Here is a 26,834-nt window from a genome sequence, read left to right as displayed (position 1 = left end):
AGTTTCTTTATAAATCGTTGAAATTTTGTTTTTACGCTCTTCTTTTGGCGTTTGAATTCATTTGTATTTTCACACTTTCATAAAATAAGTTACAGTGTAATTTGATATTTTAGGATTATATTTACATAAATTCTAAATTTTGGCAAATTTTTCTGATGGAAAAGCCTCATAAATAAAAATCTAATATATTTTTTTACTCAGATTAAGAATAATGATTTCTCATCATGTATTATAATCCCTTAGCCGAAAAAGAGCAACCTGTCTCTTTTGAAATTTTGTACAATTGTTTTGATAATTCATAAGGAGAGGAAAAAAAAATTGAAAATTTTATTGAAAAACCCAAGATACAATACTCAAAACAACCACTTGTCTGATTTCTACAATTATATTTGAAATTCATGATCCCTATATATGTCCTCAAGGGTAATCTCTCTCTCATCAACCATGTTTTTCCAGAGAAATCTCAAAAAAATTACTTTATTGTATATTTGCTATAAGAATATACCACGATAGATTTCCCTAATGCAATCATTGCACCAATTTCTCCCCTTTTTATTTCATTTGTATTCATATATCAATAATAATCGCTTGATTTTTCCTACATTTTTGAGAAACACCACAAAACAAAATCATAGCACAGCTTCAACAGGAAAATATCGCGATAGATTTCTCCAACTCCAATCACTGCAACAGTTTCCCCCATTTTTATTTCATTTGTTTTTATGTATTAACAATAATCGTTTATTTTTTCTGTCCTCTATTTTTAAGAAACATCTCAAAACAAAACCTTGGCCCAGCTTTTAGCTGACATGATTTTTTATGTTTATTCGTAACTTAACTTCGCTGTTTTGCTTGCATTCTTTATAATTTATAATACTCTATATTTATTGTATAAATATAAATATAAAATAAATTCATTTGCTATAAGATTCAGCTCATCAAAGTTGAATGATCTTAATTATTAATTTCTTGATAAAATCTTAAATGAACAACATTTTCTATCACTGCCATAGCAAAATATTGCTACCCTATCTAATTTCATGCCATTTTCACCGTACTCATATAGTACAGCGTATTTTCGCAGTTTAATTCGACTAAAATATGATATTGTTCATTCTATGCTTATAATTAACACTGACATCACAATGCTGATCATTTTTTTAAATGCATCCTTTATTTAGAATACTAATATTCTTTGTCAGATCTGTTTAGAGTGTATAGTATTTTTTAAATGCAATGAAATACTGAATTTGAATGTGGTCGATGAATTTTTTTATCGATATCATAAATGATCTATTTTGGAAGTTATGATATTCATCGCCTTTAATCGTGTGTATTTAGTTAATTTTTTCAAGAAGTCGTTGAATCAAACGCTCAGTCGGAATTTTGGAAGTTCTAATTAAAATGCATGCCAATATAATTAACACTGACTAATGATTAATAATGTATATGCAAATTCATCTTTCCTTTTTTATTAATATTTTTTATTTTATTTGAACATAAAACATAGAAACAATGATTATTAATTATTTATGATGTGATGATGATAGCCATTCATTTATACTTTAAACTGATGTGTGATGTATTGAAATGCCATTGGCCAAAGGTTCCGCTTCTTCTTGTGCCTGTAAAAGATCAGTTTGGTATTGATTACCAACAAGTATTATTATAAATTAAATATAAATCGACTACCTTTGCATTACAAACGATTTGTTACAGGTGCAAATAATTTTAAAATATTTGCAAAAAAAAGAAAAGAAATCAAAATTTAAATGAATTTGATAACTAGAGAATTAAGAAAATTTTAGATAAATTAATAAGAGAAAGCTCCATCATCAAGCAAATTTACATAAATAAATGCTATTTCCATAATGATTGAAATTTCCAATTATATTATTCAACTTTTAAAATTTCATAAAACAAAAAATTAGACATATATACACTGTAAAACTCAACAATACCATAGATAAAATAATATACAACGCGATACTAATAGAATACTGAAAAGAAAGTTCAAAATTATTCATATATTAGCTGATGGCACTGTTCTACTCGAAATCCAAAACTTTTTCTCTTCTCCTCTCCTTTAATTTCTTACGAATGTTCTAAGCACTTCTCTTTAAAAAAAACATACTTTTTTTTCAGTTTCAATGTGCTGAATTAAATGTTTCAAATATTATATGTATACAAAGATAGTTATATGTTTCTGTTTTTATAACCAATCCATGTATCCAATGATTTTGAAAGCCACATTTTTAGCACTGCAAATTGAACAAATGTTCGAATAAATCAAATAGGTCCTATGCTCTACCGAGGGTATTTCATATATGAGGACGAGAAGCTTTCAGTATGATGGTTGGTTCTCACCCCCTGGGAGGGTACAGAAATAATGTAGGGCCGACTATCCCCTAACGATGGCGGGATGTGCCTCCCCCGGGAAATGTACTGTGCTCGGTGATGGCCCTGAGAAGCCTTAGTTCCCATCAATACTGTCGCAGTGGTTGGTTCATTCAGATTTTATTCATTCAGGACGGTTCGGAGTAGTCAAAGTTCAATTATATCTGTCTTAGGCTGAAACTGCTTTTAGATTCATGGACACAACGAACTTATATTTAAAATCCACTCATTCTCCATTGCGTAACACTCAGGAAACTGGATTTCTTCGTAGCCTTTCTTCTTCTCCCTGGCTTGTTTAAAAAGTATTGTAATTGTGAAAATTTTCAACAATCATCCCATTTTAGATCTTCCTGAATTACAACAACAACAAAAAACAAACAGATTTTTTTAAAAAATTACGTCTGCTTAGTTTCTATTATTGTTCTTGCTATTATTATGGTGTGACAATTAAGGTAAAGTGGCTTATGCGTGTTCAAATTAAGTGAGAACTAAAATTTTAACAACAAATTTATTAAAAGAAGCTTAAAATTCCACCTTAATAAAACAAGAATGCTCTAGGAGCCTTGTGCTGCGAAGTGCTGTGAAAATGTTGGTGCAAATTCTTTATAATGGAAAACAGTAATGTTGCCACAAGCTTAACAAATGCTTGAAACGAAAAAATAGACAACCACCGTGCGGCACCACACTATTATTACTCAAAATGCCATTAAACTAGAAAGCTGATATTTGGTGTGCTTGATTCCAACAGCAAATTTGTAGAATTTCATAAGTTTTTAGGCGAATTGCATATAAAGGAAGTCTATCGGTCCGTCTGTATGCTAACACGATAACTCGAAAGCGTAAAGAGATACTTGGATGAAATTTCAGATTTTACATTTTCATCAGAAATGTATATATTTTTAAGTTCGAGACGAAATATGAAAAAGAATTTGCATTAAGAACGTAGTGTCGAATTACCTCTATTTCCACGCATAGTACGAGGGAGGGAAAGTGCCGTGGCCGGCTATGGTAATTGGTATCGAACCTTAATTTTACCTCTATGTTCTACCTTAATGAGATCGTTCAAGAACTCTAGTGCACTTTGGCAAGTTAGGGAAATCTCGTATGATAATTTTTGATTTTAAATACTATACATATCTATAAGTGATATGTTTTTAATGTAATGAAATACACGAATAACTTTTATCTAAAAATACAGCACAAAAAACTTACTACTCGAATTTCAATTCCTTGATCTTTGGAACCTTTCTTTTTACTAGTAAAGTTGATCAGCACAGGGCTTACAAATTCATCTGCAACATCAGGATATTCACCTACAAACATATTAAAAAAGTAAAATATTTGAATAAAATAATGCTTAATAATGCACTTATACTAATCAACTGAATTTTTTTTTTTTTTTTTAGTTTAGCTTAGTTATATTAGCATCCAGTTTGGAGATATCATTAGAACTGTTATAGGACGGACCATGTATCTTTGAATCCTGATCATCGGATAGGAATGTTACCTGTGCTGCTCCCCTTTCTAAAATTCCGTACAACACTGATGTAAAGACATTTATCCTACGTTGTCAGATCTAACTTGCGTCAAGTCAGCTTATACGACAGATCTTTAGAAATGTTAAATTTCAGAAGCAAAGCTCTTAGGCCTTGAAATCGAGATCTTATCTTGAGACACAAACGTGACCTCAAATATTTTTTTAATGATGCAAATTATTAAGTATCATCTTATAATTCAGGATGAAAAAAGATGATAATATTAACGGGCAATTTAAAATAATGATATATCAATAAAATATTGAAGACATATTTAATATTTCCATTTTTTTCCTGTTACAAATCTTGTATACTTCATTATTTAATTTTCCCTTTCGTGAACAGGGATGTAATATAAAGATCTTGAAGAAGATGGAACTTCTCTCTCTTTTCCATAATTAGTATAAATGGAAATTCTTCTGTAGCCTTACTTTCAGAGTCTAATCGGAAATACTTTACTCAACATGTGATACAATGTTTTCCTATTTCATTTTGACTAGCATTAATTTTGAAAGCTTGCCGAAACTTACAGCAAGTCGAATTTTTTCCCCTTTTGTTTATCGTCAAGATTTAAAGCGCAAATGTCGTCCTTTGTATTTGACTATGCATCAAATATACTAAGTTCTTTATAGTGGAGTTTCAAAAGGGGAAGGTCTCCTTAGAATAATTGTAATCAGGAACCAAGCAATAAATTTATGATAATTCGAGAAGGAAGGAAACTAGTATTATGACAAAACATTGCTAATTATTGAAATTAGTATTAAAAATATTCTATCATTTTGTAAAGAGGTAACTTCTTTTCAATAACTTACCAGTAATACGACTGATGATAATACTGGAAATGTACCCAACTGTGAGTCCAATTAATAAGCCGAATGGTCCGTACCACATGTAAGATATCCTGTACAGTGGGAAAATGGGCCTAAACATAAAAGAATTAGAGATTATGCCTACAGTTTGTTTCTATTATAGTTCATTTGTTTTCAGTGATATAAAACACAATTCAAAAGCAAATCACATGTGTACAGTTTTTGGAAATAAAATAAAAATAACTTGGTTTTTTTGCCAGGTATTTATTTTAAATAAATGAACTATAAAAGTCAATTATAAAAATTATAAATCTATAATAAAAAATAAAAAATTATAAATCAATTATAAAAAATAAAATTATAAATCAATTATAAAAAATAATTGATAAATAAAATATAATATAATAATTATAAAATATAATTTATGAATTATAAATCAATTATAAAAATAATTGATAAATAAAATGTAATATAATAATTATAAAATATAATTTATGAATTATAAATCAATTATAAAAAATAAAAATTATAAATCATCAATTTTAAAAATTATAATTCTTTTTTTAAAATTTTTATAGATGTATAGTATATTTTATTTCTTTTATCTCATAATGTACTACTGATCACATAAAGAAACATTAATTAAACAGAAGTCAAGTCTTTAATAGTCTGTCTATAGTCTTGGTTTCCACTTTTTTTTACGGACTGAAATCCGGAACAATCTAAAGACTGGCCGAAAATGGGGAATTCACTTATATATTAAATTTGATTGTAGGATTTATATTTATGATATTTATATATTTATGATTACAGAATGAAAATCTACAGAATAAGAGGTTGCCTTTCCAATCTGATCATTAAAAAAAGATGATTATATAATGCTCTCACTACTGCTGCTTTCTTTTGCTGTCAAAAAATAATTACATAATACCTTTTTTTGATTTCTTGCCTGGCATTTCACTGAAGCGTATCTATTGAAAAAAATACTGGACACTTTAATATTATAATTGTCAAAATTAAAACTATAGACAAATGCAGCAACTCGAATTCATAAATATCAGCAACGTCCTGAAGCGGATTTTGTAACTTAAGAAACGGAAACGGTACACACGGTAGAAAGATAAGAAATAATTGCAATGATATATTTTTTATTTCTGTGTTTGTTAAAAGTTTCCAGCTTATAATGCACCATAAACTTCAATGTGAAATTAGATTGTCCGGGAAGATAAATAGACGTTTATAGAGGTTTATTATGAACAACTTCACTAAAAATCATCGAAAATGTAATTGAAAAGATTGTTTTCATTATTTACAAAATATATTAATGCTTTTATTCAAATATTTGTGATATAATCACTGAACTAACTGGCATCTTTTTTTGTTTAGTATTTTATACCAATACAGGACTGATTAAAGGCTATTTGTTAATGCTCTTATTTCACTTTTAATATAATATTCCCAAACATTATTGATCATTATAAATTAGCCATAATTTTCAAGCTCGATGGAACTGTTATTTGAAATATAAGTTGGTGTATTTTCTGTTTCTTCAATATAGATTATTAGAGTTTCACGTCACAAAAGCATTTTGTGGCGTGCAACGATACTTGATAATATTTGAATATAATTTAGATATAAAGAATATTCTCTTTCATCAAATAGTATAAATAGATCAAAAGTCGGAAATGGAAGATTTTATTGTCTCTTTACGTTTCACTCCACCTATGGACTTTGCGCGCCAAAGATTTTCCAAGATAAAATCCAAGCATGAAGTGCCAATGTAATCCTATTGAATTCTTAATGTATTTTTTTTCTTGTGGACCTTTCTTTAATAAAATGTTATTTTATTTTATTACAATATAGTTTTCCCAAAACTATTCGTAATTAAATAAAAAACGAAGTTTTAAAAGATTATTAGTGCAACATTTATTTTAATAATTATGTTTATTTTATTAACTATATTTAAAATTTTAGTAAACATAGTCTTTTCTTGTAGCATTTTTAGAGAAATTTGTGTACATCTGTTTACTGAAAAACATTTGCTATGTTTTGCTATAAAATTTCTGCATTATTTAAAAAGACAAAAAGAAATTCCGAGACAACCAATGTCAATTAGCCATAGGTAGTTCTTACAATTTTTATTATTTAGTGACTTATCATCATTATGATGATTCTATGAAAGTCCACATCATTATGGTAAGAAATTATGATTACTTGTTTATTTTCACAGTTCCGCAATAAATCACCAAAAAAATACAAAACATCACCTATCATAATGAATGAATCTTGACATCTTATGTATGATGAAAATTGAAATTCATGGCGTAATCTGGAAATTGCCAATTATATGTGTGATTTTGGTGAAATCTGAAAATTGCTTAGTTAACCCGGGGCCGTAAAAATAAACATGTAATAAATTTTGCGTCTGATATCAGAAAAACGGTCAATCTTCCAGAAAAGGCGTTTTTCTTTCTTGGAACTCACTTTGAAAATTTTAGACACTTCCAAAATCAAGAAGAAGGAAGAAATATTGTTTCGCTAAAAATAAGCTTCTAATTTGTATATCTAATTCTTCTAAAATAAATAAAAATGGGTATAATTACGGATTTTCCGTTCTTAATTTGGGAATAGCAGTTGTTGTATTGAGCATGGACATTTCTGGGAGCAATGACATCACAGTAGAACTAAGAAGGAATGATGATGTTTTATTAAACAAAGAATTTGAAGCACATCCTTCTGTAGAGAGTGGCAAGATCTTTGGCCTTACTCTTCTGGCTGATGATCCAAAACTAACCCAAGCTGTCATACACAGGCTAGACAAAAGTCCAATTATAGCCCCCTGAAATTAAAGATACTCAAATAATTTGCTGTTATATGATATTGTCAAAGAAGTAGAACAAAACAACTTTTGGACCAACTAATAAAAATATAAAGTCATTGTTTCAAATTATTCTCTCCTCTCATTTTTCAAAATCGTAAAATTTCTTTTTGAGCAATCCACTGAACTATAATAGAATTCGAAACGAAATAAGTATTTCACTAACTCATTCAGCCATATAATCATAATTGGAAACTTGTAGATTTCACTCATTTTTCAGGATTTCTTTGAGTTATTTGTTGCTTAATCAATTTTTGTTGTTTCGTATGGCACTTGCCTGGACAAGCCCGCTGTTACGAAGACAGCGATTTTAAGCCGGTGGGGGACCGTCTCTTATTTTTATCGTAGCGCCATCTAGGGCCAAGAGAACGACTTAGCTAAACATACGTCACAACCTTTTTTATGGGGCGGACTTCATTCACGTATTTCATTCACTCATCCACAGATGGTAATTCAGACCTGAATAAGAGAATGATCACCGCTGAGCCAGTACTCCCAGTGGTATTATTCTCTACATGGAGGACTTTGTGACCACGACGGATTTATACGCGCATCAGCCACCAAGCACGCGGGGAATCTTCGTCCGGTGGGGTTCGAACTCACAGCTTATGGGACGCGAATCCAACGCTCTAACAACCAGGCTATGCCGGCCGTAATCATCGTTTGATGATATTTTATTACTTGAAAGCAATGTCAACATACTGATTTGCATTTTTCCCTTTTGATTTGAATTAATTAAATTCTTAAATTTGAATTAATTAATTGAAAGAATTATTTACATGAGTATTTTTGTATATTCTTTATAATAATGCTTTATTTTTTATTAAAAATATTTCCTATTTCTTATTATATTAATAAAACGTTGTGTTTTATTTTTACTTCTTTCTGTTTATTTTTTTAATATATATATATATATATATATATATATATATATATATATATATATATATATATATATATATATATATATATATATATATATATATATATATATATATATATATATATATATATATATATATATATATATATATATATATATATATATATATATATAATAAAATAATTAAGATTTCAGTTTTTTAATGCAAGAGCAAATTCAAGTAGATATTACGTAACAAAGACCACTTATTGAGATTTAAATTTTTTTCGATAGATGAAGCCCTTAGAATGTAGAGATGTAAAAGAAAATTTTGAACTGCTACTTACACTAATTTGTATTGCATTTTGACATGTGGACACCTTGTTGGTAGGTTTCCTTTATTAAATTGATTCCTTCTTAACCTTTTTCATAGTCATAATCCCCCCGCCCCTATTATGAATTTTGAAGGTGTAAACAATAGAACGAGGTAATTTTTTTATCCTTAGTTTTGTAACACAATATAATTCAAAATATTGAATGGTATTAAACAATACCATTCATTAATATTGTTGAATATTAAATGATCGTACAATATCGTACAATATTGTGCAACAGGTTATAACTTGCTTGCATAAAATAGTTTGGAGAGTACCTTATGCCTTATGTGCAACAGGTCATGTTATTTGTATATCTAAAATCTTTCGACAAGTATCCCCTGCCTTAACCTTTCAGCCTCCTGAGTGATTTTTTTTTTCATTTTTCTTCGAATTTGATGTTGTTGATGTTTTGGTAATTATATATATATATATATATTGGTATTTATTACCTAAATTTTCTTAGTGTTAAAATTGGCTTATTTCTAACTAATTCGCTCGGCATCTTAGGAAAACCGTTGTAAATTCTGACTTGTAGTTAAAGGATTTATTTTCATCTGGTTGTAATAAATGCTAAATTCTTGGTCTGATATTATAAATTTCGAAACTTTGAAAATTGATTTATTTCAAAGATAAGTAAAAATGCTACTTACGAAATAAGAAATGTTATATAATATTGTAAAAAAAGTAGCAATTATTTGCTTATTTGTAATGAATGCTGTAAAAAATTTGAATTACTTTTTCATTTGTCCTGGTGGTGATCATCCCTAGGAGAAAAACAGCTAGAACCGGAGTTCCGCACATTCCATAGACAGTGAAAGTCGCTTGAACTAAGTTGCCTAAGGAGTCTGCTATAACTGTCATCAGGATGCAAAGGATTCCGAAGAAAAGAGCTAGGTGGGGAAAAAAGATTGATTCAAATCTGATTGAGTTTTATTCTAATAACATAAATGAAAAGATCTTTGATCAAATGATTAATTGTTTGTGATAAAAAAATCATTATAAAAAATCTCAAACTATGCTTTCTGAATCCACAAAGAATCCTTCGAAAGGAAAAATGTTCTAAATAAAAACATTTTTCTAAATTTCGTTTGCTTTATCATTAATAAATATTTCTTTTCCTTTTAATAGATAAATATCCATTTCTAAACAATTGGCAGTGAAACATTTTTATACACAAAACACCAGTAAGATACATGCTAGGTTTAAAAATCTTCATATTTTAACAAAATATAAAAGCAATGTTTTACATTCATTGCATTTGACTCGACATTTTTATGCACTCTACATTTTAATGTCCTGACAAGTAATTAATTTGATTACATAGTAAAATGATGATTTCAGGCATTTGAAAGAATTAATATCAGGAAAAGAAAAAAAAATAAGAAAACGTGAAACCAACTTAAAACTTTGGCAAAGAGCGTCATTGTTTTTTCCGAGTATCTTCTGTATTTCAGTAAAGGTTTCACTAGATCTTGCATAGTGACTGCAGACAGAGAATTCATTGCTGATGACACCGTACTGAGAGCAGCACCGAACACTCCACAAATGCAAAGACCAGGCAATCCAGGAAAAGCACCGAGCACATTTATCATATAATAAGGTAAAAGCTGGAAACAAAACAAGTTATCAAGTCAAAAGTATAAATAGCAGTATATACCTTAACCAGTTAACTGTTTTTGACGAGTATACTCGTCATACAAAAAGTATAGCATTTTGCGTTATGACGAGTTTATTCGTCAGGATTGATAAGTAGTGACAAGTTGTAGTTTGGATTACAATTTGGATTACAATTTTGGATTACAATTAGTGAAAACTCAAACATATTCGTAAATTTCAAGATCTTTAATATACTTTGAGGTCAAGTCGAAATCATAGGAACAAATAAAAGATCACTATGCGTTGTATCAAACTTTGCTCAATATTACTATCTAACAGCAAATTAAAAGAATAAATTAATTTTTAGTTTCTTTTCGCTCATATGCAAAAAATGTAAGATTAAGTAAAAAATAAATTTAATTATTGAAATTAAAAACAAAAGTCATTTCATTACAACATAATTTCATATTACACATACTCTGTGTTTGATGAGTATACTAGTCATCACTAAATTTTTGCGATGCAATTTAGATACGCCTTTTCCGAAAAGGTAGAAACAATTAACTGGTTAAGTATATATATATATAATTTATCTGAGCTTAAATATCCTACGTTTTTTAGTATGAAAAGTGTATTTAAATAAATCTTGAAATTCTAGATGAAAGCATATTTTAGAAATCTTCAACGACTTTAAGTCTCCTAGAATGTGCCTTTATACATTGCCTATTGTTCCAGTCTAGTAAGTCCAGGCGATTCTAATATATAAAATTGGAATACAATATTATATATTAGAATAATATTTAATATGTTATTTCTCAATTTTGAAAACAATTTTCATGATACTTTGTTTCGATTGGGTTTTTATTAACTTCAGGACCATAATCTAGTGCAATGATTTAAAAATAAAATGTCCGCAAAGTATGAAATATATCTGAGGAATAACATTTTCTATTGATCAAATTTCAAAAGTTATTAAAAGCGAAATGGCTGTTTTATCAGTTCTCATTAAATTGTTTTTATTTAACTTATTCAAATTGTTTGGTTCCATATATATATAAAAAGAATTGCAAAGAAAAGTTCAACTATATGCTTTATAATTTATATGTCTTCAATTATTTTTATATACAGAAAAAAAACTGAGTGCTATATATGTGCTTAATATTTGCTGTGTGAAGGTAAATGCTTACTAACGAATTGTTTTAGCATATATGAATTATAAATATATAAAAATAATTGAAAATTCTTGATTTTACAGAAAAAAAAGCCTTAATATTTTTTAAATATGAAAATGAAGGAAAATTTAATTTGGAAATGAAAAACTATTTAAATTAGTCATTTGCACAGATATTTTCACTTGTCAACTTAAATGATATTCTAGTTAACATATAAAATATTAAATGTCCAAATCTGAAATTTTGGCACAGTTTGTAAAACCACAAAAATAAAGAAATGAGTCTATGTAACAAAATAATCCATATTTCAATGTAATTTTCAAAAGAGTAATGAATTAATATTCATTCAGAATGGCAAAATATAATTATTGCTTAGCATTTTAGGAAGTTGGCGGTGCTATTATTTTTCATTCTGCTCTCTAAATACTTTTGGTTTCTCTATATCTGTTTAATGTTAATACTTTAATGGAATGATGATACATTATGGAATTTTTAAAATATTACCTTAAATTATTAATTTGTTTCCGAAGAAAGTTATTAAATGATCGAAATTGCAAAATTAATTTCACTTTTACTCTTACTTTTGAAAGAGCATGTTAATAGAACATTTATTCACATAAATAACAAAAAAGCGAATAATGAAGGCTAATGTTTATACATTTTGCTTGTCTATCTTTGTGATCCTGAAGTTTTACAGTTCAGACAGTTCAATTTACAGATACCAAATGTTGTTCAAAATTACTTTACTTTGAAGCGTTTTGAAATTCCCATGCTTTAAAACCAGAAATAAGATTTGAAGTTTTCCAATATTAAGTTCCAAAAATAATATTTAATAAATGAGATCTTTTTAAAATTATACCAATAAAATTATTATGTGATTATTTTCCTCAATTTTATTTCGTGTTAAGAATTTCAGGTAATATTCATTGCATCATCAAATGTCTGATCGCTTAATTTTCCTTCCATTTTTGAAAGAAAAAGTAGAAAATTTCGTTTAATAATTTAGCTGTTTAGGTGAGGAATAAGGATATGAAGTTACAGTAAGGCGAAAAACAGCGTGGAACCTGAAAATTTATATTTTTAATGGTGTTCTGATATCATGAAACTTGATTTCATTAGGAATGCCTATTTATGCAATAAATAGAACAAATGTAAAAATGTTGAAATAATTTGGCTTTAAAGTCTATGAAAATTGAGTATTTGAAAATACTTTGTACAAGGAAACACGAACGTCCATTTATACATGAGATTTTACTCAAATTAAACACAACCAATATTCCCGGAGATCAATTTATTGCCAAATATGCCTAGTTTATACATGAAAAAAATTTCTCAATTGGATTGTTTTAAATTGTTTGGAAAAGATATGCTAGCTCTGAATTTTATCCCCTTGTATAATACCAATAAAGAAAGTCATTTAAGATAGTTGAATCATTAAAAAAAACCCTACAAAAGCTATGAAGATTTCGGTATGATTCCCATTCTAAAAAAGGAATGAATCATAATTGCTAGTGATTCATTCAAATAATAGATGTCAGAGTAGCATTATTATACTTAATATATACGGTACCTGATCTGCAGCAGATATAGGCTTGTTAGGAGCTGTAAGGGGGTCACATTTATTGTAATGTGCGTAGATCACAAGGCCAACAATATAGGTGAGGCCGTGAAACAAAGTGTAAAAAGCAATGCCCAAATAGAGTGTTCTGAAATGAGGTATTCACAATAAATGAATAAAAGATGCTCCTGTACTGTTCAAATAAATATATTATGCTTTATACTAATATAAATGATTAATATTAGAATTCAAATTAACTTTAATGTAACCAGTTCATACCTGTAACATCATTAAAAATTTATAATATTTACATACGAGAGCCATTATATCATCAATCAAATACTCGAATTTGAGAATTTGATTAATCTCTATATTTTAGACTTCTCTGAGTCCTAAAGAAAAGTGTATTTGAAATTATATTTGTCTATTGGCTTGTCTATGTATAAACATGCCTTAATATATAGATGATTAAAATTTTTGCCATGCTTCTGTTATTATATTTACTTTATATTTTTGTCGAATGCTTTGCATCCCATCTGTTCAAAATCTGATATTCTGAAATTATTTATATTAGCACATATATCAGCTCAATAATTCAGCCAGTGGGATTGTCTTCCCAAAACTTTCCAGTTTATTCTAATAATTAACTATATATTCTCTCGTATATTTTAATATTATATCCTTTCTCTGATAAGTGTACTTTTCTACTACTAATCACATGTAAGAAACATTGGCGAATAACAGTTACGAAGGAATTAGTAAGCGTTCTATCTTTCTCGTTGTTTCCTTTGGCGAATAATGGCGAAGATATGTTTAATATACTAGTAAAAGCAAACTATGTACTAGTAAAAGTAATATGTATTTGTATATCCTTTTCTAGTCCGATTGAAACCAAAATATGACACGGAACTACAAATGCAGTCATAAAAACACTTACTAAATTGTATATATTTAACTCACTGCGTTTTCGCTTGTGATAGCGCGTACTTGCTTGTGAAAGTACAAAACTTGAAATAAATTCTTATCTGATTCGATTCCAAACTTGATACATGTAGGACTGGTTGGGACAAAATGCCCACTCAATCCCATTTGGATCAGAGTCTAGGGTACTGATTTAAAAAAGAAGTAACGTTTAAAGAAAAACAGATATTTTATTCACAGTAAACAAAATTAAAAGGACATTGACAATTAGGACGGGAAAGTTTATTTACATTAAAGTTAGAATTAAATATTTAGATGGCACCAAGACTATGTGCCGCCGTAGCGCATGATTATTAATCACACATCGATATCGGACACGAAGAACCCTTTCTCTTTCCTCCTCTCAAGCGAATGCCAACAGCTCGGGTTTTTATTAAAATTTATGGTCATGTGACTTAGCTCTTAGGATTAGTAGAACCCATGGTGCCATCTATTACAATATAATAAAACTAAATTGAATTGGATGCGTTCAGTATAACAGTGGAATGGTAATGGCCACTAATTAAAACTCTACATACATATCTATATTTTAGATTTTAAATAGTATTCCAAATATTATCCATCTAGCTCTATTCGTTTTGCAGTTAACGTTTTAACTTATATTCAAATAACCAGACATACAGACTTTCTCTGGATGCATTTCTTCTGAATTGAGGTAATAATCTTCTGATTTCCTAAAAAGATCACCCAGTTCAAAGTGTGCTTGAGTTATATTTCTCACAGACAGACAGACATGATGCCGAAACTATGTTTTTCGAACTAAGGGAGGTCTGAAACGTAAAAATTCGTCAAAATCACGAGTTCGATTTTTTTTGACAGTTACAATACTTCATCCGTATATACTTAATACAGAAAGTAAAGCCGACGTCCAAGCCTAGGGGTAACGCGTCTTCCTTCGTGATCTAGGCGTTCCGGATTCGGCAAGGTTGTTCTCTTCCTTGTGTTCCCTCTGTGAGGTGCATGAATGAGCCCCCCTGTTAAAATGAGTTGTGCAAACGAGTGTGTGTATGATATCTTCCTTTGAGCTAGAAGTCAGACTTCTGCCCTCGGGTGCTCAGGGGTCTTTACCCTCAGAAGCTACTGCATAAAAATGTGACTTAAAATAGCCCCACGACATAAAAAAAACAGAAAGTAAAAACTGCTGGAGAAAGCTAAAAATTGCTATTATGTAACTTTTATTTCCTAAGTTGCGAAGCTGCATCAGAACGTGGGCTAAATACGTGATAAACTTGATTATCTATTAATCGAATGGTCCATAAGCAGAAGCTTCACGTGTAATTCATATAATAGATCCTACAGGGCAAATAAATCAATTCATCAGCTGTTTAGAAGATACGCCAAAAAAGTTTCTCGTTTTATATTTTATAGTTTTAACATTGGAAAGACCTTTGTGAAAAGGCCTTTAACTTTCTAAATAGTATAATTTTATATCTTTGTAATTCATCAAGCTAAAATATTCACGAATGTATCAACTACAAAACAGAGTAAAGTTATTAATGTTTGCACATTAAAAATTTTAATAAATACTTTTTTTATAACTTTCAGAAAATTCTCCTTACTTTCTACAGCGGGAAATGTTTTTCAGCGTAAGCAGTCTCTGAATCTGTATTTGATTTGCACCAAAGGATATTAATGGTGTAATTAAACCTCTTAAAAAGACATTCCAAATTGTATATCTCTCAGTTAGATTTAGGCTAAACCTGAAAAAAGCAGTAAAAAAATTAGTAAATATTAAGAACTCACTCCATTACTTCAGAAGTAAAATTTTCATAAATGATACAAACCTATCAGTGACCTTGAAATACTAAAATAAAAACTTTTAAACTCATTAAGCAAAATTGCAAGGAATAATAACACATTTTGAAATTAATTCTAAATCTCAACGTTTTCTTACCCAGAATATATAAAATTGTTATAATTTTTGTAAACTTTACAAATACTTGCATGAAATGAAAATAAACAGTAAATAAGGATTTTATTCAAGGATAATTGAGAAAGAATTTATCAAAGCCTAATCTTTAACATCGGTGAATTCAGGAAATGTTCGAATATTTTTTGGCAACATGAGAAATTAAGGGTTTGTTTAATTCTTGCATTGAAATATCTATCTATATATATAAAACAATAACATACGTGGTATATAAATCGCTGTTATTTTTTTATGACGAAATGGCAGAAATGAAATATAAACATATCGATGCACGGAAGCTTCAGCAGACTGCTTTATTCAGATTTTTTACGGCTGCACTTAATTCAATGTAAATTAAATGAAATTGTTATATTAGTAAATGCTGCTCGCCGTGTCAAACACTTCATTCAGTCAGAAGTTGTAAAAGAAATTGAAAGATAATTTTAGTCGAAAATTTTATTAATCGATAATGAAAATAGGCTTAACAATCTTTTTGGATACTCGGATACTTACCTGTGGAAACAGAAGTAGTATAATTATTAATTTTTCAAAAGTATTGTGTATTATCTTAAAACTCAAGAAATTACCTTTTTACTAATATTGATTTCATTTCTGTACAGTTTTTTCTTTACTTTTAATAAATTCTTCAAGATTTATTTTTAATGTCACAATACTTTCAATGTTAGGTTTGGTTTGGAAAAGGCTTTCGAAAAGTAATGCTAATTTCAGTTGCTTGTTTAATGTTATGAAATTCAAACTCATTTATCAAAATAGTCAATCGCTTGCTTTCATCAGTACTAAAATTAAAATTACTTTTATTATCATTGATTCCAAAATAGGATTTTCACTTTCACTTATATTTCATAGTATATATACTTTCAATTTGTAGACATAATAATTTATTGCAGAATGGTTAAGTCAAAGTCATATTTTTAAGTCATATCAGACGAACTGAATTTAAAAAAAAAAAAAAATGCATTTCATATTATTCGTTTAGTAACCTAAATAGTATAATCTTGGCGAGAACAAGCTAGTCACCAAAGGCGGTGAGAGCAAGCCGGTCGACAAAGGCGACGAGTTCAAAATAATTATCCTCGGTATTTATTAACATTTTATATTTTCCATGGCAATAATACTACTTTTAATAAAATAACATAAGTAGTTTTAACGATTTCTTCAAATTTCCATTATCTATTTATAAGTCGCTAGTTCCTCGATGCTTTTTAAATAGTCCAGAGAAGCAGAATTTCATTGGAGAGATGTCTAATAATTCTGCTTTCATATAATTAAAATATATTGAATTCTTGTCAATTATTTTCGTTTCCATCAATTTCAAAAATTTAACAATGAATTTAGAATGCTTATTTGGTTCATAATTCTTTTTATTTCTATTATATTCGAAATGGAAAATAATAAATTCTTTATTATAATGCTTCTAGACAATTCGAAACAAATTTCCAACATCGATTTTTCTCTTTTCCACGAATAAGAATATATATATTTTTTCATTTTTAATTACATATATAAATATCCTTTGATGGTGATCCATAGAATGAACATATTCTTTGGTCGCTCTAATATATTTGTTATAATTTTGAAAAAAAGTTTATGAAATTTAATTCCGAATTACATTTCTTGGAAAAATTGGATTCACAAAAGATGATTTTACCCTGGCACAACAATTCTGCCACCTTCGTAACAAATTCTGAAAACTTCGCTGAATCCAATATCCGAAAATCCTTTGACAAGAACTGCGAAGATTCCAATGAACATGAGCAACGCTTGGAACAAATCAGTCCATAGCACAGCCTTCATCCCTCCCTGAAATAATGCAATTTTACATTGAGCATCAAAACTTATTTCATTCAACTCTTTTTAAGACCACAAATAAATTTTCACAATTATTTACTTCAGTTTCAGTGTCGGTCTTTCTGATTTACAAATTATGACAATCTACATTTTTTAGCCTTGCTTTATAATTAACTAGCCACCTTTGGCGACCAGCCGGTTCGCCAATCTTAATGTTCGTTTAAATTTTAATAATTAAATAGGTTGAATCGGAGTTTAACCCCCTTCTTCGCCAAGTTGCGATAACGCGCCAAAGCTGGCAATCTTTATTATGCACTATAATTGAACATCTGCTCCTTTGCTTTTGAACATTTCGCAAGGACATTGTTGGCGATTTTAAAAAATTGTGTCAAGCATCGGGTTAAACTCCAGTCGTACCATTAAATATTTTACGCAATTCCAACTTTAATAGATTCTTCAGCAAAATATTTTAAAACTTCAAATTTTAATAGTCATATAATCCACTCATAATATTATATAGGCCTTCAGTCATAACGTTATATTTATCTCTCTAATTTTCTGTTGCCCATCGTAGAATTTATGATTTAAATTAAAGTGTAAATGATTAATCTGCAATTAATATAATAATATTTTTTTACTGAAACAAAGCATTTTTTTAATAATATGGTTACTGATAATAGAGTCACTGAGCGTTTAAACTTTATGGGCACTAAAGAATATCTTTCTTAATTTATGTAATAGCACAAGAATTTGTCAATAAAATTTTCTCAGATTCATCATGAAAAGATTGATTAATTAACAATGTTTAATTTTAAATGCATCAAACACTAAGAAAATAAAATGAATCGTTTAAAATAATCGGTCGAAAACAGGTTTAAAAAAACTACCTAAAAAAACGATGTACTTAAAACTATAAGCATATACAAAAAATATATATCTAACATAAATACAATTTACTTACAAAAGCATGCAACTGACATAAAAATAATTTAAATCATCCGTTGATAATGGTTGTCATGTCAACAGCCAGAACACAATGCACATGCGTGAATTTTCTTCGCCAGTTATGGTAACGCAAATGCGTGAATTTTTCTACGCCAGTTGGGGTAACTCTATGCAGATTATACATTTTTAATTTCCTTTATTTTGTGTTATTTTAATTCAAAAGTACTTCAGAATGAATCTGAAACATGGATTAATTGACAATGTTTAATATTAAATGCATAAAACATTAAGAAAATAAATAGAATCGTTTGAAATAATTCGCCAAAAAATGTTAACCCTAGCCTCATTACTGTTGGGAGAAAAAAAAACTGAAGCCTTACTCATTTGGCGGTGGGTAAAATGGAAGATTTTTTTGGCGGAAAAGTTGGCGGTGGGGAAAATGGTAGATTTTTTTGGTGGGAAAGTTAGTTTTTAATTAATAATTAAAATTCTAATTCAAATTTCAAAAAAAGGGACCCCAGGTGCACATTCCCAACCTCCAAGGTATACATGTACCAAATTTGATAGCTGTATGTCAAATGACCTGGCCTGTAGAGCGCCAACACACACACACACAAACACATTGAGCTTTATTATAAGTATATAGATTAATAAGAAATAAGTTTCATGCGAAATTATTTACTGCTTTCAGTAATCCATAAGAATTACGCAAATTTTTGAGAGGAATGCAACTTACCAAAGTACAATAAAAAGTGCAAACCGTACCCACAGATAAAACAGATGTCCATGTAGATAAATTCGTCGCAGCACTTAAAGCCAGAGCTGGGGCGTATAAAACTAAAGGCATGTAAAGCATCTGGAAAGAAAATCAAGTATATGAAAAATAATTCTTTCATAGTCCATTTTTTCTGATATTAGAAGTGATTTCATGTGGAAAAGACGGCCAACCATCTATAAAAGGAGAGCTAACAAATAATAAATGAGATATCCATTCGTTCCTATTTTCGTAATAAAGTTAATTTTATTACGAAATTAATGCATATAAAATTCTAAAGTGTGTTAATGAAACAAAACAATAACTCTGCTTAGATACTGAAGAATATTAAATATTCAACTTCTTTTCTAAGAATTGATAGATTACCTATGCTTAGTGATCAGAGAATTTTATAATTGAATTTTGCTGAGGTTTTAATATTCAGAAATATTATATTTCAGTTCAGTATCTTACAACATCAAAGGAGTGTAAGCAAAGTTCATTATTATCATCTAAAAGTTTTGCATCAGATCAACGCATTTTCAAAATTCAACAAGCTAAGAACCAAAAGAATTGAAAGTCATCAATTAGATTAACCATCTAGACATTCGCTAAATGGATTATTCATTCATCAAACTCGTGAAAACGAATATTATATAATCACATAAAACTACGATTTTGAAATCATTTTATGTTTCTTTTTCAATTCTGCATATCACCAAAATGAAATAATGTAACGTTTCGCATTATTCTTGAACTCTTACAGCCAACAAAAAGAATTTTAGTTTTTTAATTAATAGGTCATTTTTATATGAAGGACAATCAAGCGTGAATAATAATTACTCAGATTGAACAAACGGCAATTGTTCATTATTCAGATCATGGCAAACAAATTTTACATGGAAATTTGTTTTATAAATTAGAAGCTGCCACCACCAGTGAGCAATATTATCAAGCGCTTGAGAAAAGGAGTCAAAATCAAAATTTTACATGGAAATTTGTTTTATAAATTAGAAGCTGCCACCGCCAGTGAGCAATATTATCAAGCGCTTGAGAAAAGGAGTCAAAATCATGCAGAGATATGAAACAATTCAATGACAAGGAATTAGCGGATAGCATTACGGTTAAAATGACGCAACATACAAATTAACAGTATGGTACATAAATGCGAGGAAATTCGCCCACCTGTAGATTTCACATGGATAGCTTTAAAAATCTCTGCAGCATGAATAAAAGAGTGCATAATCGTTTTATACAGAGTATTAATACAATCGTATGAACTATGCAAATCAAGAATTTTTGCCCTAAGCCCATAAAAATGGCTAAAGGACCATTCCTTGGTGAAGCATAATTTTCGAAACTCATGCAATATTAAAAAGCGCGACGTCACATCCGGTGTAAGTATAAAAAATGTAAGTATAAAAAATTCAATTGCACCTGAGTAAATGAAGACCTCGATCAAATCTGGCTGATCAACATTATGAGAAAGAAGATGTCCAAAATAAAAATTTAAAATCGTGTGCTATTTCTGCAAGATAATGATGAAGATTTGATCTCCCCAGACAAGCTCTGAATAAACTTTTGTCTCCTTCATTAATCAAACCCTTTTCCAAGAAATAGTAACTTTATAAAAATTCTTGTGCTCATACTTCCCACTAAATATTCCCTTTTTCATTATTGTACTGTGTATAGTTGTTGTTTGTTGTTATTTTGTGTATTGTCTGTACATTTTAACATTTTTTCCTTCTTAATAAATCTTTCCACGTATATCCATTCAACTAACAGGGAATCCTGGAGATTCCTGACACGGGATATTCTATAACGAAAAAAAAAATGTAGATCGAAAAATGGGGAGGAAACAATTAGACTTGAAAATTCAAAATTACAACCATAAATATAAAAAAGAGGTGGAGTACAGGCATGTGCCATTTATGCATAGAAAAGGCCATTGTTATAATGGTCTGAAAAATAGAGAATATCTTTGTTTCTGGTTGAGCATGGAAATCTAGCTATATGGTTGCCAAGATTAACAAATCTGGTTTGACTGAACTTTCTCGCTTAAGATATCCAAAGATATATCGGTTGGCAATTGAGAAAGTGACATAGTTGTTCGTATGCATACTAGCTTCTTTTTTGTATACAAACTAGCTTTGTTGAAATTCACACGATGTTGGGTCTGGTGATGTTAGACATTTCCTTGAAATGTGCAGTGCGTATTTTAGATAGTTACTTTTTTAAATACCAAGTCATAGAAGTGTAACTATAGTGCTTGTTTACATTAAACTTTATATCAGTTGTAATGGATGAGATATCACTTTTTTTCGTTTAGAATTTTTTTCAAAAGCTATTCGTCATAAATTATAATTATTTTAATGTCCTTTATGAACTGAGGACGATGGTTATTACACTACAGAGTTTGTCCGATGACATATGATAACATATATTCCAAACCAAATGTGCTTCAAAGCGGTTTTTTATTGACTGAAACTTTCAATAAATGTTTAACTCATTAATGTATCATAAATATGGTTTGAAATAATAACAATTAAAGATTTATGTTTAACCAGTGCATTTTGAATGCCAAAATTTACTAGTGTTGATTTAAAAATAACAATATCATTATTAACAAATCATCATGAATATTACAAATTTGGCATGCATTTTCTTCATTCTCATGAAAAATGTTTCACACTCATCCAAAAAATAATTACACTTACCGTTTGCAGAACGAACACCACAGAAGTAAAAGTTCTAGTCAATTTTCCAAATCGTTTTTCTAAGTACTATATATAGAAAAAGAAACAGAAATTGAGAGAAAAAAAATTAAAAATTCATGGTAATGCTTTGTATGTTTGTATTTGTTAAAACTAGAACATAAAAATTCGATAGATATGAATATGGATAATATCATGAGAGCAGACGGAGTTCATTTTCAAATCATATAGGAGAGTAAATCAAAAAGTAAATGGACTTTTGCAATTACTTTTTCCAGGGTTTGGCAACACTGCTAGTATCCAGCGCTGAATTAGAGTGGTCGGCAGCACTTCTATGCATGCAACATGCACCACTTATTCCTACGTTTGCCATTGGTGTATAGCAGACCGTTAAACATGGCAGCTCTATTGTCGATTACGACCAAGGAAGAAATTAGGGCAATGATTCGGTGTTTGTTTGCGCAAGGCGAAATTATTCATCGAATGTAAGCACAGTAGTGACAATTGTTTATCGAGAAGCAAGATCTACGAATGGATAGAAAGTTAGGGAAGAAGTTCATTGTGTGACGAAGAAAGATCGGACAGCCATCGACGCCTAATACTGAAGACTATTTGAAAGTCATTGAGGGTATGGTAATGGAAAGCAGATGAATTAATGTAGACAAAATCGCCAATAATTTACATATCACTCATAGATCAGCTTATTCAGCAAGAAAGCGATAGGCCCCACTGTGCCTAGTAGCCAGCCGAAACAATAAGGAGTTGGGATTCGAAGTGCTGGAACACACTTCGTACAGTCCAGATTTGGCTTCAAGTGATTTTCATATATTTGGACCATTGAAAGAAGCACTAAGAGGAAGAAGATTTACAATCGATGAATAAATCATTGATGTAATGTAAACGTAGTTATAGATACAACCCAAAAACTCTATTCCCGACGGAATAAAAAAACTTGAGAAACACTGGGGAAAATGCGTTGATGTTCAGGGAATGGTTATGTAGAAAAATAATTTGTTTCAGTTTTCTATTATTAGAATAAATGTATTTTCTCTTAAATGCCTTTTTACTTTTTCACTCTCCTTCGTACATGTTCCTGTAATTTTTCCAAACAGTTTCTGGTAATAAATCGATAGGAAGGACTGTTTCTCTTGTAGCTTGTGCAATAAGGGACTATTCACTTTATTAGTCACCAGTTGCTCACTCACTATGTTCTTTCATTTCAACCAACGCACTTAGGATCTCGAACTAATCTCGTGAAACAGCTGGTTCAGAAAGGAAGTCTAATATTAAAGCAAAAAAAAAACTAGTTCATGTCTTCTAAAATAACGAAAGTATTCCTTCTTCATATCCTGGCACAAAACATTTTTTCACTTTTATCCAAATTTATTATATTTGCGTCAAGATTTTGTAGATTTATTAGGCTTTTTATATTAAGCTTTTTTCCCAAGTAAACTTTACTTTACACCAACAACAAGAACGTATTGTTAACATATTCTGCATTGAAGGATGCATTATGATTAATTGTCACTTGGCTTGTCCCACCAGCGCATCACTAGTGTAAGAGTAGTTGTCCAGGGGGCTCTCTGACTCTTGATGGTATTAGGAGGATCAAACTACTGTTATTCGTTTTCTCAGTGGGCACTTTGGAACTATAAAATATTCTAAGCGCTTTGAAGTCTGACCCAAGTGTTTTACGAAAGAGGCTTCACCTGATCACATTCTTAATTATCTGGGGCTCAACAAGCAGGATCTTATTGCCAATCCATTGTCAGCATTGGGCTTCTTCAGGAAGCACAATTTCATAAACTTAATATAGCTCTGCTATATTAAGTTGGATCTTGAGGATGTACAAAGTTACATGGTGAATTGTACATTGTGATACAGCCTTTTAAATGTAATTTTTTCAGTAAGTCTTTCCATATATAAATGTTCATCCAACTGATAAAAAAAACATAATATATATCCAAATTCGGTGGCATATTACATTGAAAAGATAAAGAGAAATGATTACAGATGATGTTCTAGGTCAATACATTGTTCTGAAAACAATAAAATCAATTTTTTTTAAAAAAATTCATTAATTAAACGAGAAAAGAGAATGTTGATTGATTTCAAAAGTTGAAATTCCAAGCTGTATATAATCTTGCTAAAATTTTTGACGTATATATTCATAATTGATTTAACCCCTGATGACCTTGGATATCCTGGACCTGATTGAAGAGACACGATAATGTAATGTGACCTGTGGTACATTACAAAATGGTCATAATTGACTTGCACATGTACCTTTCCCAAAAAGAGTCCGTTTTCTTTTTTGGGAAAAAAACAACAACAACACAGCTATAGCTCCTTCCCAACAAAGAAGTAAGATATGCAGTAAAATTATGATATTCCTTTCTTATTTATCCAGGGACTTTCATTCCTCCGTTTGATGTGCCCTACTTAGGAATTAACGCTTCGTATAAGAATGATAACGAATGATTTTGTTCTATTAAAGTGAGATATAAAAATTCTTGAATGGAATAGATCATTTTTTATTTTTAACACCATGATGTATGACCAAATATTTAGAAATACATATTTTGATGGCATTTTACTTTCAATATACTTCTGTCTTCATCAATATTTTATGTCTTGATGTATTGTTTGTGATCCTGAATGTGAAATTCTAATAATTGTTCGAAATTTTCTACAAACGATGACCCTCGTCTTAAGCTCTAAATCCAAATACATTATCTGAAAATAATAACATAGTTAATATAATATTTATTTTATTGTTGAAGCATTTATTGAAAATTTTCAATCATTTCTTCAAAACTTCCAATTGGAATGATCCTTTTTTTAAATTTCTATAAATATTCAAAGTTTATAGTTAAAATGAGAAATAATTTAATATCTCTTGGAGCAGGATATTCGCAATCATTTTCAGTCAATATTCGAAGTAATGTCTCAATTTTAAATTTTTAATCAATAACTCACTCTATCTACCATATATAATATTTTCTCATGCTTTGTATCCAAAATTAAATTCATCTGTTGATAAATTTTACAGTTTTAGGCATCTAGAAGCTATAATTTTTTTGAAATCTATTTTGGCTAATAAATTTCTTAGCAAAAGAAATTATACAATAAAAATTCATTGAGAATTAATATACAAGGTACTGCATTAGATTCTTCAGAGTTTCTTCAAGAGGTTTAAATATAGCAACTTCCAATTAATAAGAGTATAATCGTTAACCTCTTATAACATTCCATGCATAAAAGAATTTTTATTGAATATTTTACAATGCACATAATTTGTTCAAAGATTTTTAAATTGATATCTAATCATAAATTAACTTGCTGTATACTTATTAGAAAAAATTGTATTTAAAGTTTTCTCTACTAATAATACATGTCTAACGTATTTATGTAAAATATAAAGTATATGCTAGGCCATTTGACCCAATATTATCAGATTTGGCTAGTACATGTTTTAGAAGATGGAAATGTTCACCTCGGAATGACTTTTCGAAATTTTGATTAGTTAAAAAACTTATTATGTGGTTAAGCTAATCATATAAGTTGCTACTAAAATTAGAAGCTTGGAAGCTATTTTCAGAATAATTGATTTAAGAAAGGTACTTAATTGAAATTTTTAGTAACATACTTCGGTGAACCAACCAAAAGCGAAGAGTGTCTTCATAAGATGCCCAAATTTAGCCTTTACGAAAGTTTGATAGTCAATTTACGACGCATTTTTGTAATAAAATATAAAAATATATTGTCATTAAGGATATAATTTTCAATTCAATTTACACTCATAAAATGGTAGACTTTAACTTCAAAAAAATCTGTTTACTAATGTTACTGAAATATATTTAATAATTTGAAAATCTAAAGATATTTAAATTGCCTCTTTCACAATAATATTTTTAATTACATCGTCATATCACTTACTTACTTCATATGCGGTGCATGCACCCATTTTGAAAAAGACAGGGAGGCAAACATACGAAGCAGCCAATACACCTACAGGGTAAACAATGTTCGAAAAAAGTAAATGAATTCCAAACATGTACACTTCCGCTGGCGTTCCAATAACTGAAATCGCGGACAGGTAGGAAGCCATGATAGAGAAAGCAACAGGTAGAATGGGCATGTTCTTTCCAGCTAGGAGATATTCGTTCGTCGTCTTTTGTTTGCCGCCCGAAAATCGAAAGTACAATCCGATACCCGACGATATCAGAAGCATGATGGTAATCAGAATGTAATCCAAGGCACGTAACGTAGCTTTTTCAAAACCCATCTTTCAAGAAACTGTAAAAAGAAAAAAAAATGAAATAATTGCGACAATATATGTCTCACAATGAAAAGATATGATTTGAATGGAATGGATTTGATTTTTGGACTTCGGCGCAAGAGCCAAAATTGACCATCATGGAATCAATCAGTTTACTATAAGTTTCTGCATGTACAATATTCTATGCTTTAATGGAATAATAAAAATTTGAATTTCAGCATAGTAACAAAATTATTATAGATAGATTACAATAAAT

The 26,834-nt window shown here is 29.4% G+C and overlaps 1 protein-coding gene across 1 annotated transcript; it reads right to left on the bottom strand.

The window, feature by feature from the left end:
* Positions 1-1,487: 1,487 nt before the first annotated feature.
* LOC129966375 (putative sodium-dependent multivitamin transporter) lies at positions 1,488-26,585 on the bottom strand. The gene is made up of 12 exons (XM_056080801.1): positions 26,240-26,585; positions 22,300-22,365; positions 19,565-19,684; positions 17,744-17,895; positions 15,725-15,865; positions 13,197-13,332; positions 10,258-10,465; positions 9,594-9,748; positions 7,345-7,580; positions 4,745-4,854; positions 3,610-3,710; positions 1,488-1,625 (listed from the first exon to the last, which is right to left on the bottom strand). Exons 1-12 carry the CDS (start codon positions 26,582-26,584, stop codon positions 1,566-1,568), a joined length of 1,830 nt encoding a protein of 609 aa, XP_055936776.1. The 5' UTR covers position 26,585; the 3' UTR covers positions 1,488-1,565.
* Positions 26,586-26,834: the final 249 nt, after the last annotated feature.

The sequence above is a fragment of the Argiope bruennichi genome, chromosome 1 (assembly GCF_947563725.1).
Source record: "Argiope bruennichi chromosome 1, qqArgBrue1.1, whole genome shotgun sequence".
Lineage (NCBI taxonomy): Eukaryota > Metazoa > Arthropoda > Arachnida > Araneae > Araneidae > Argiope > Argiope bruennichi.
The sequence above is the reverse complement of the archived record's forward strand: the minus strand, read 5'-3'. Positions and strand labels throughout refer to the sequence as shown.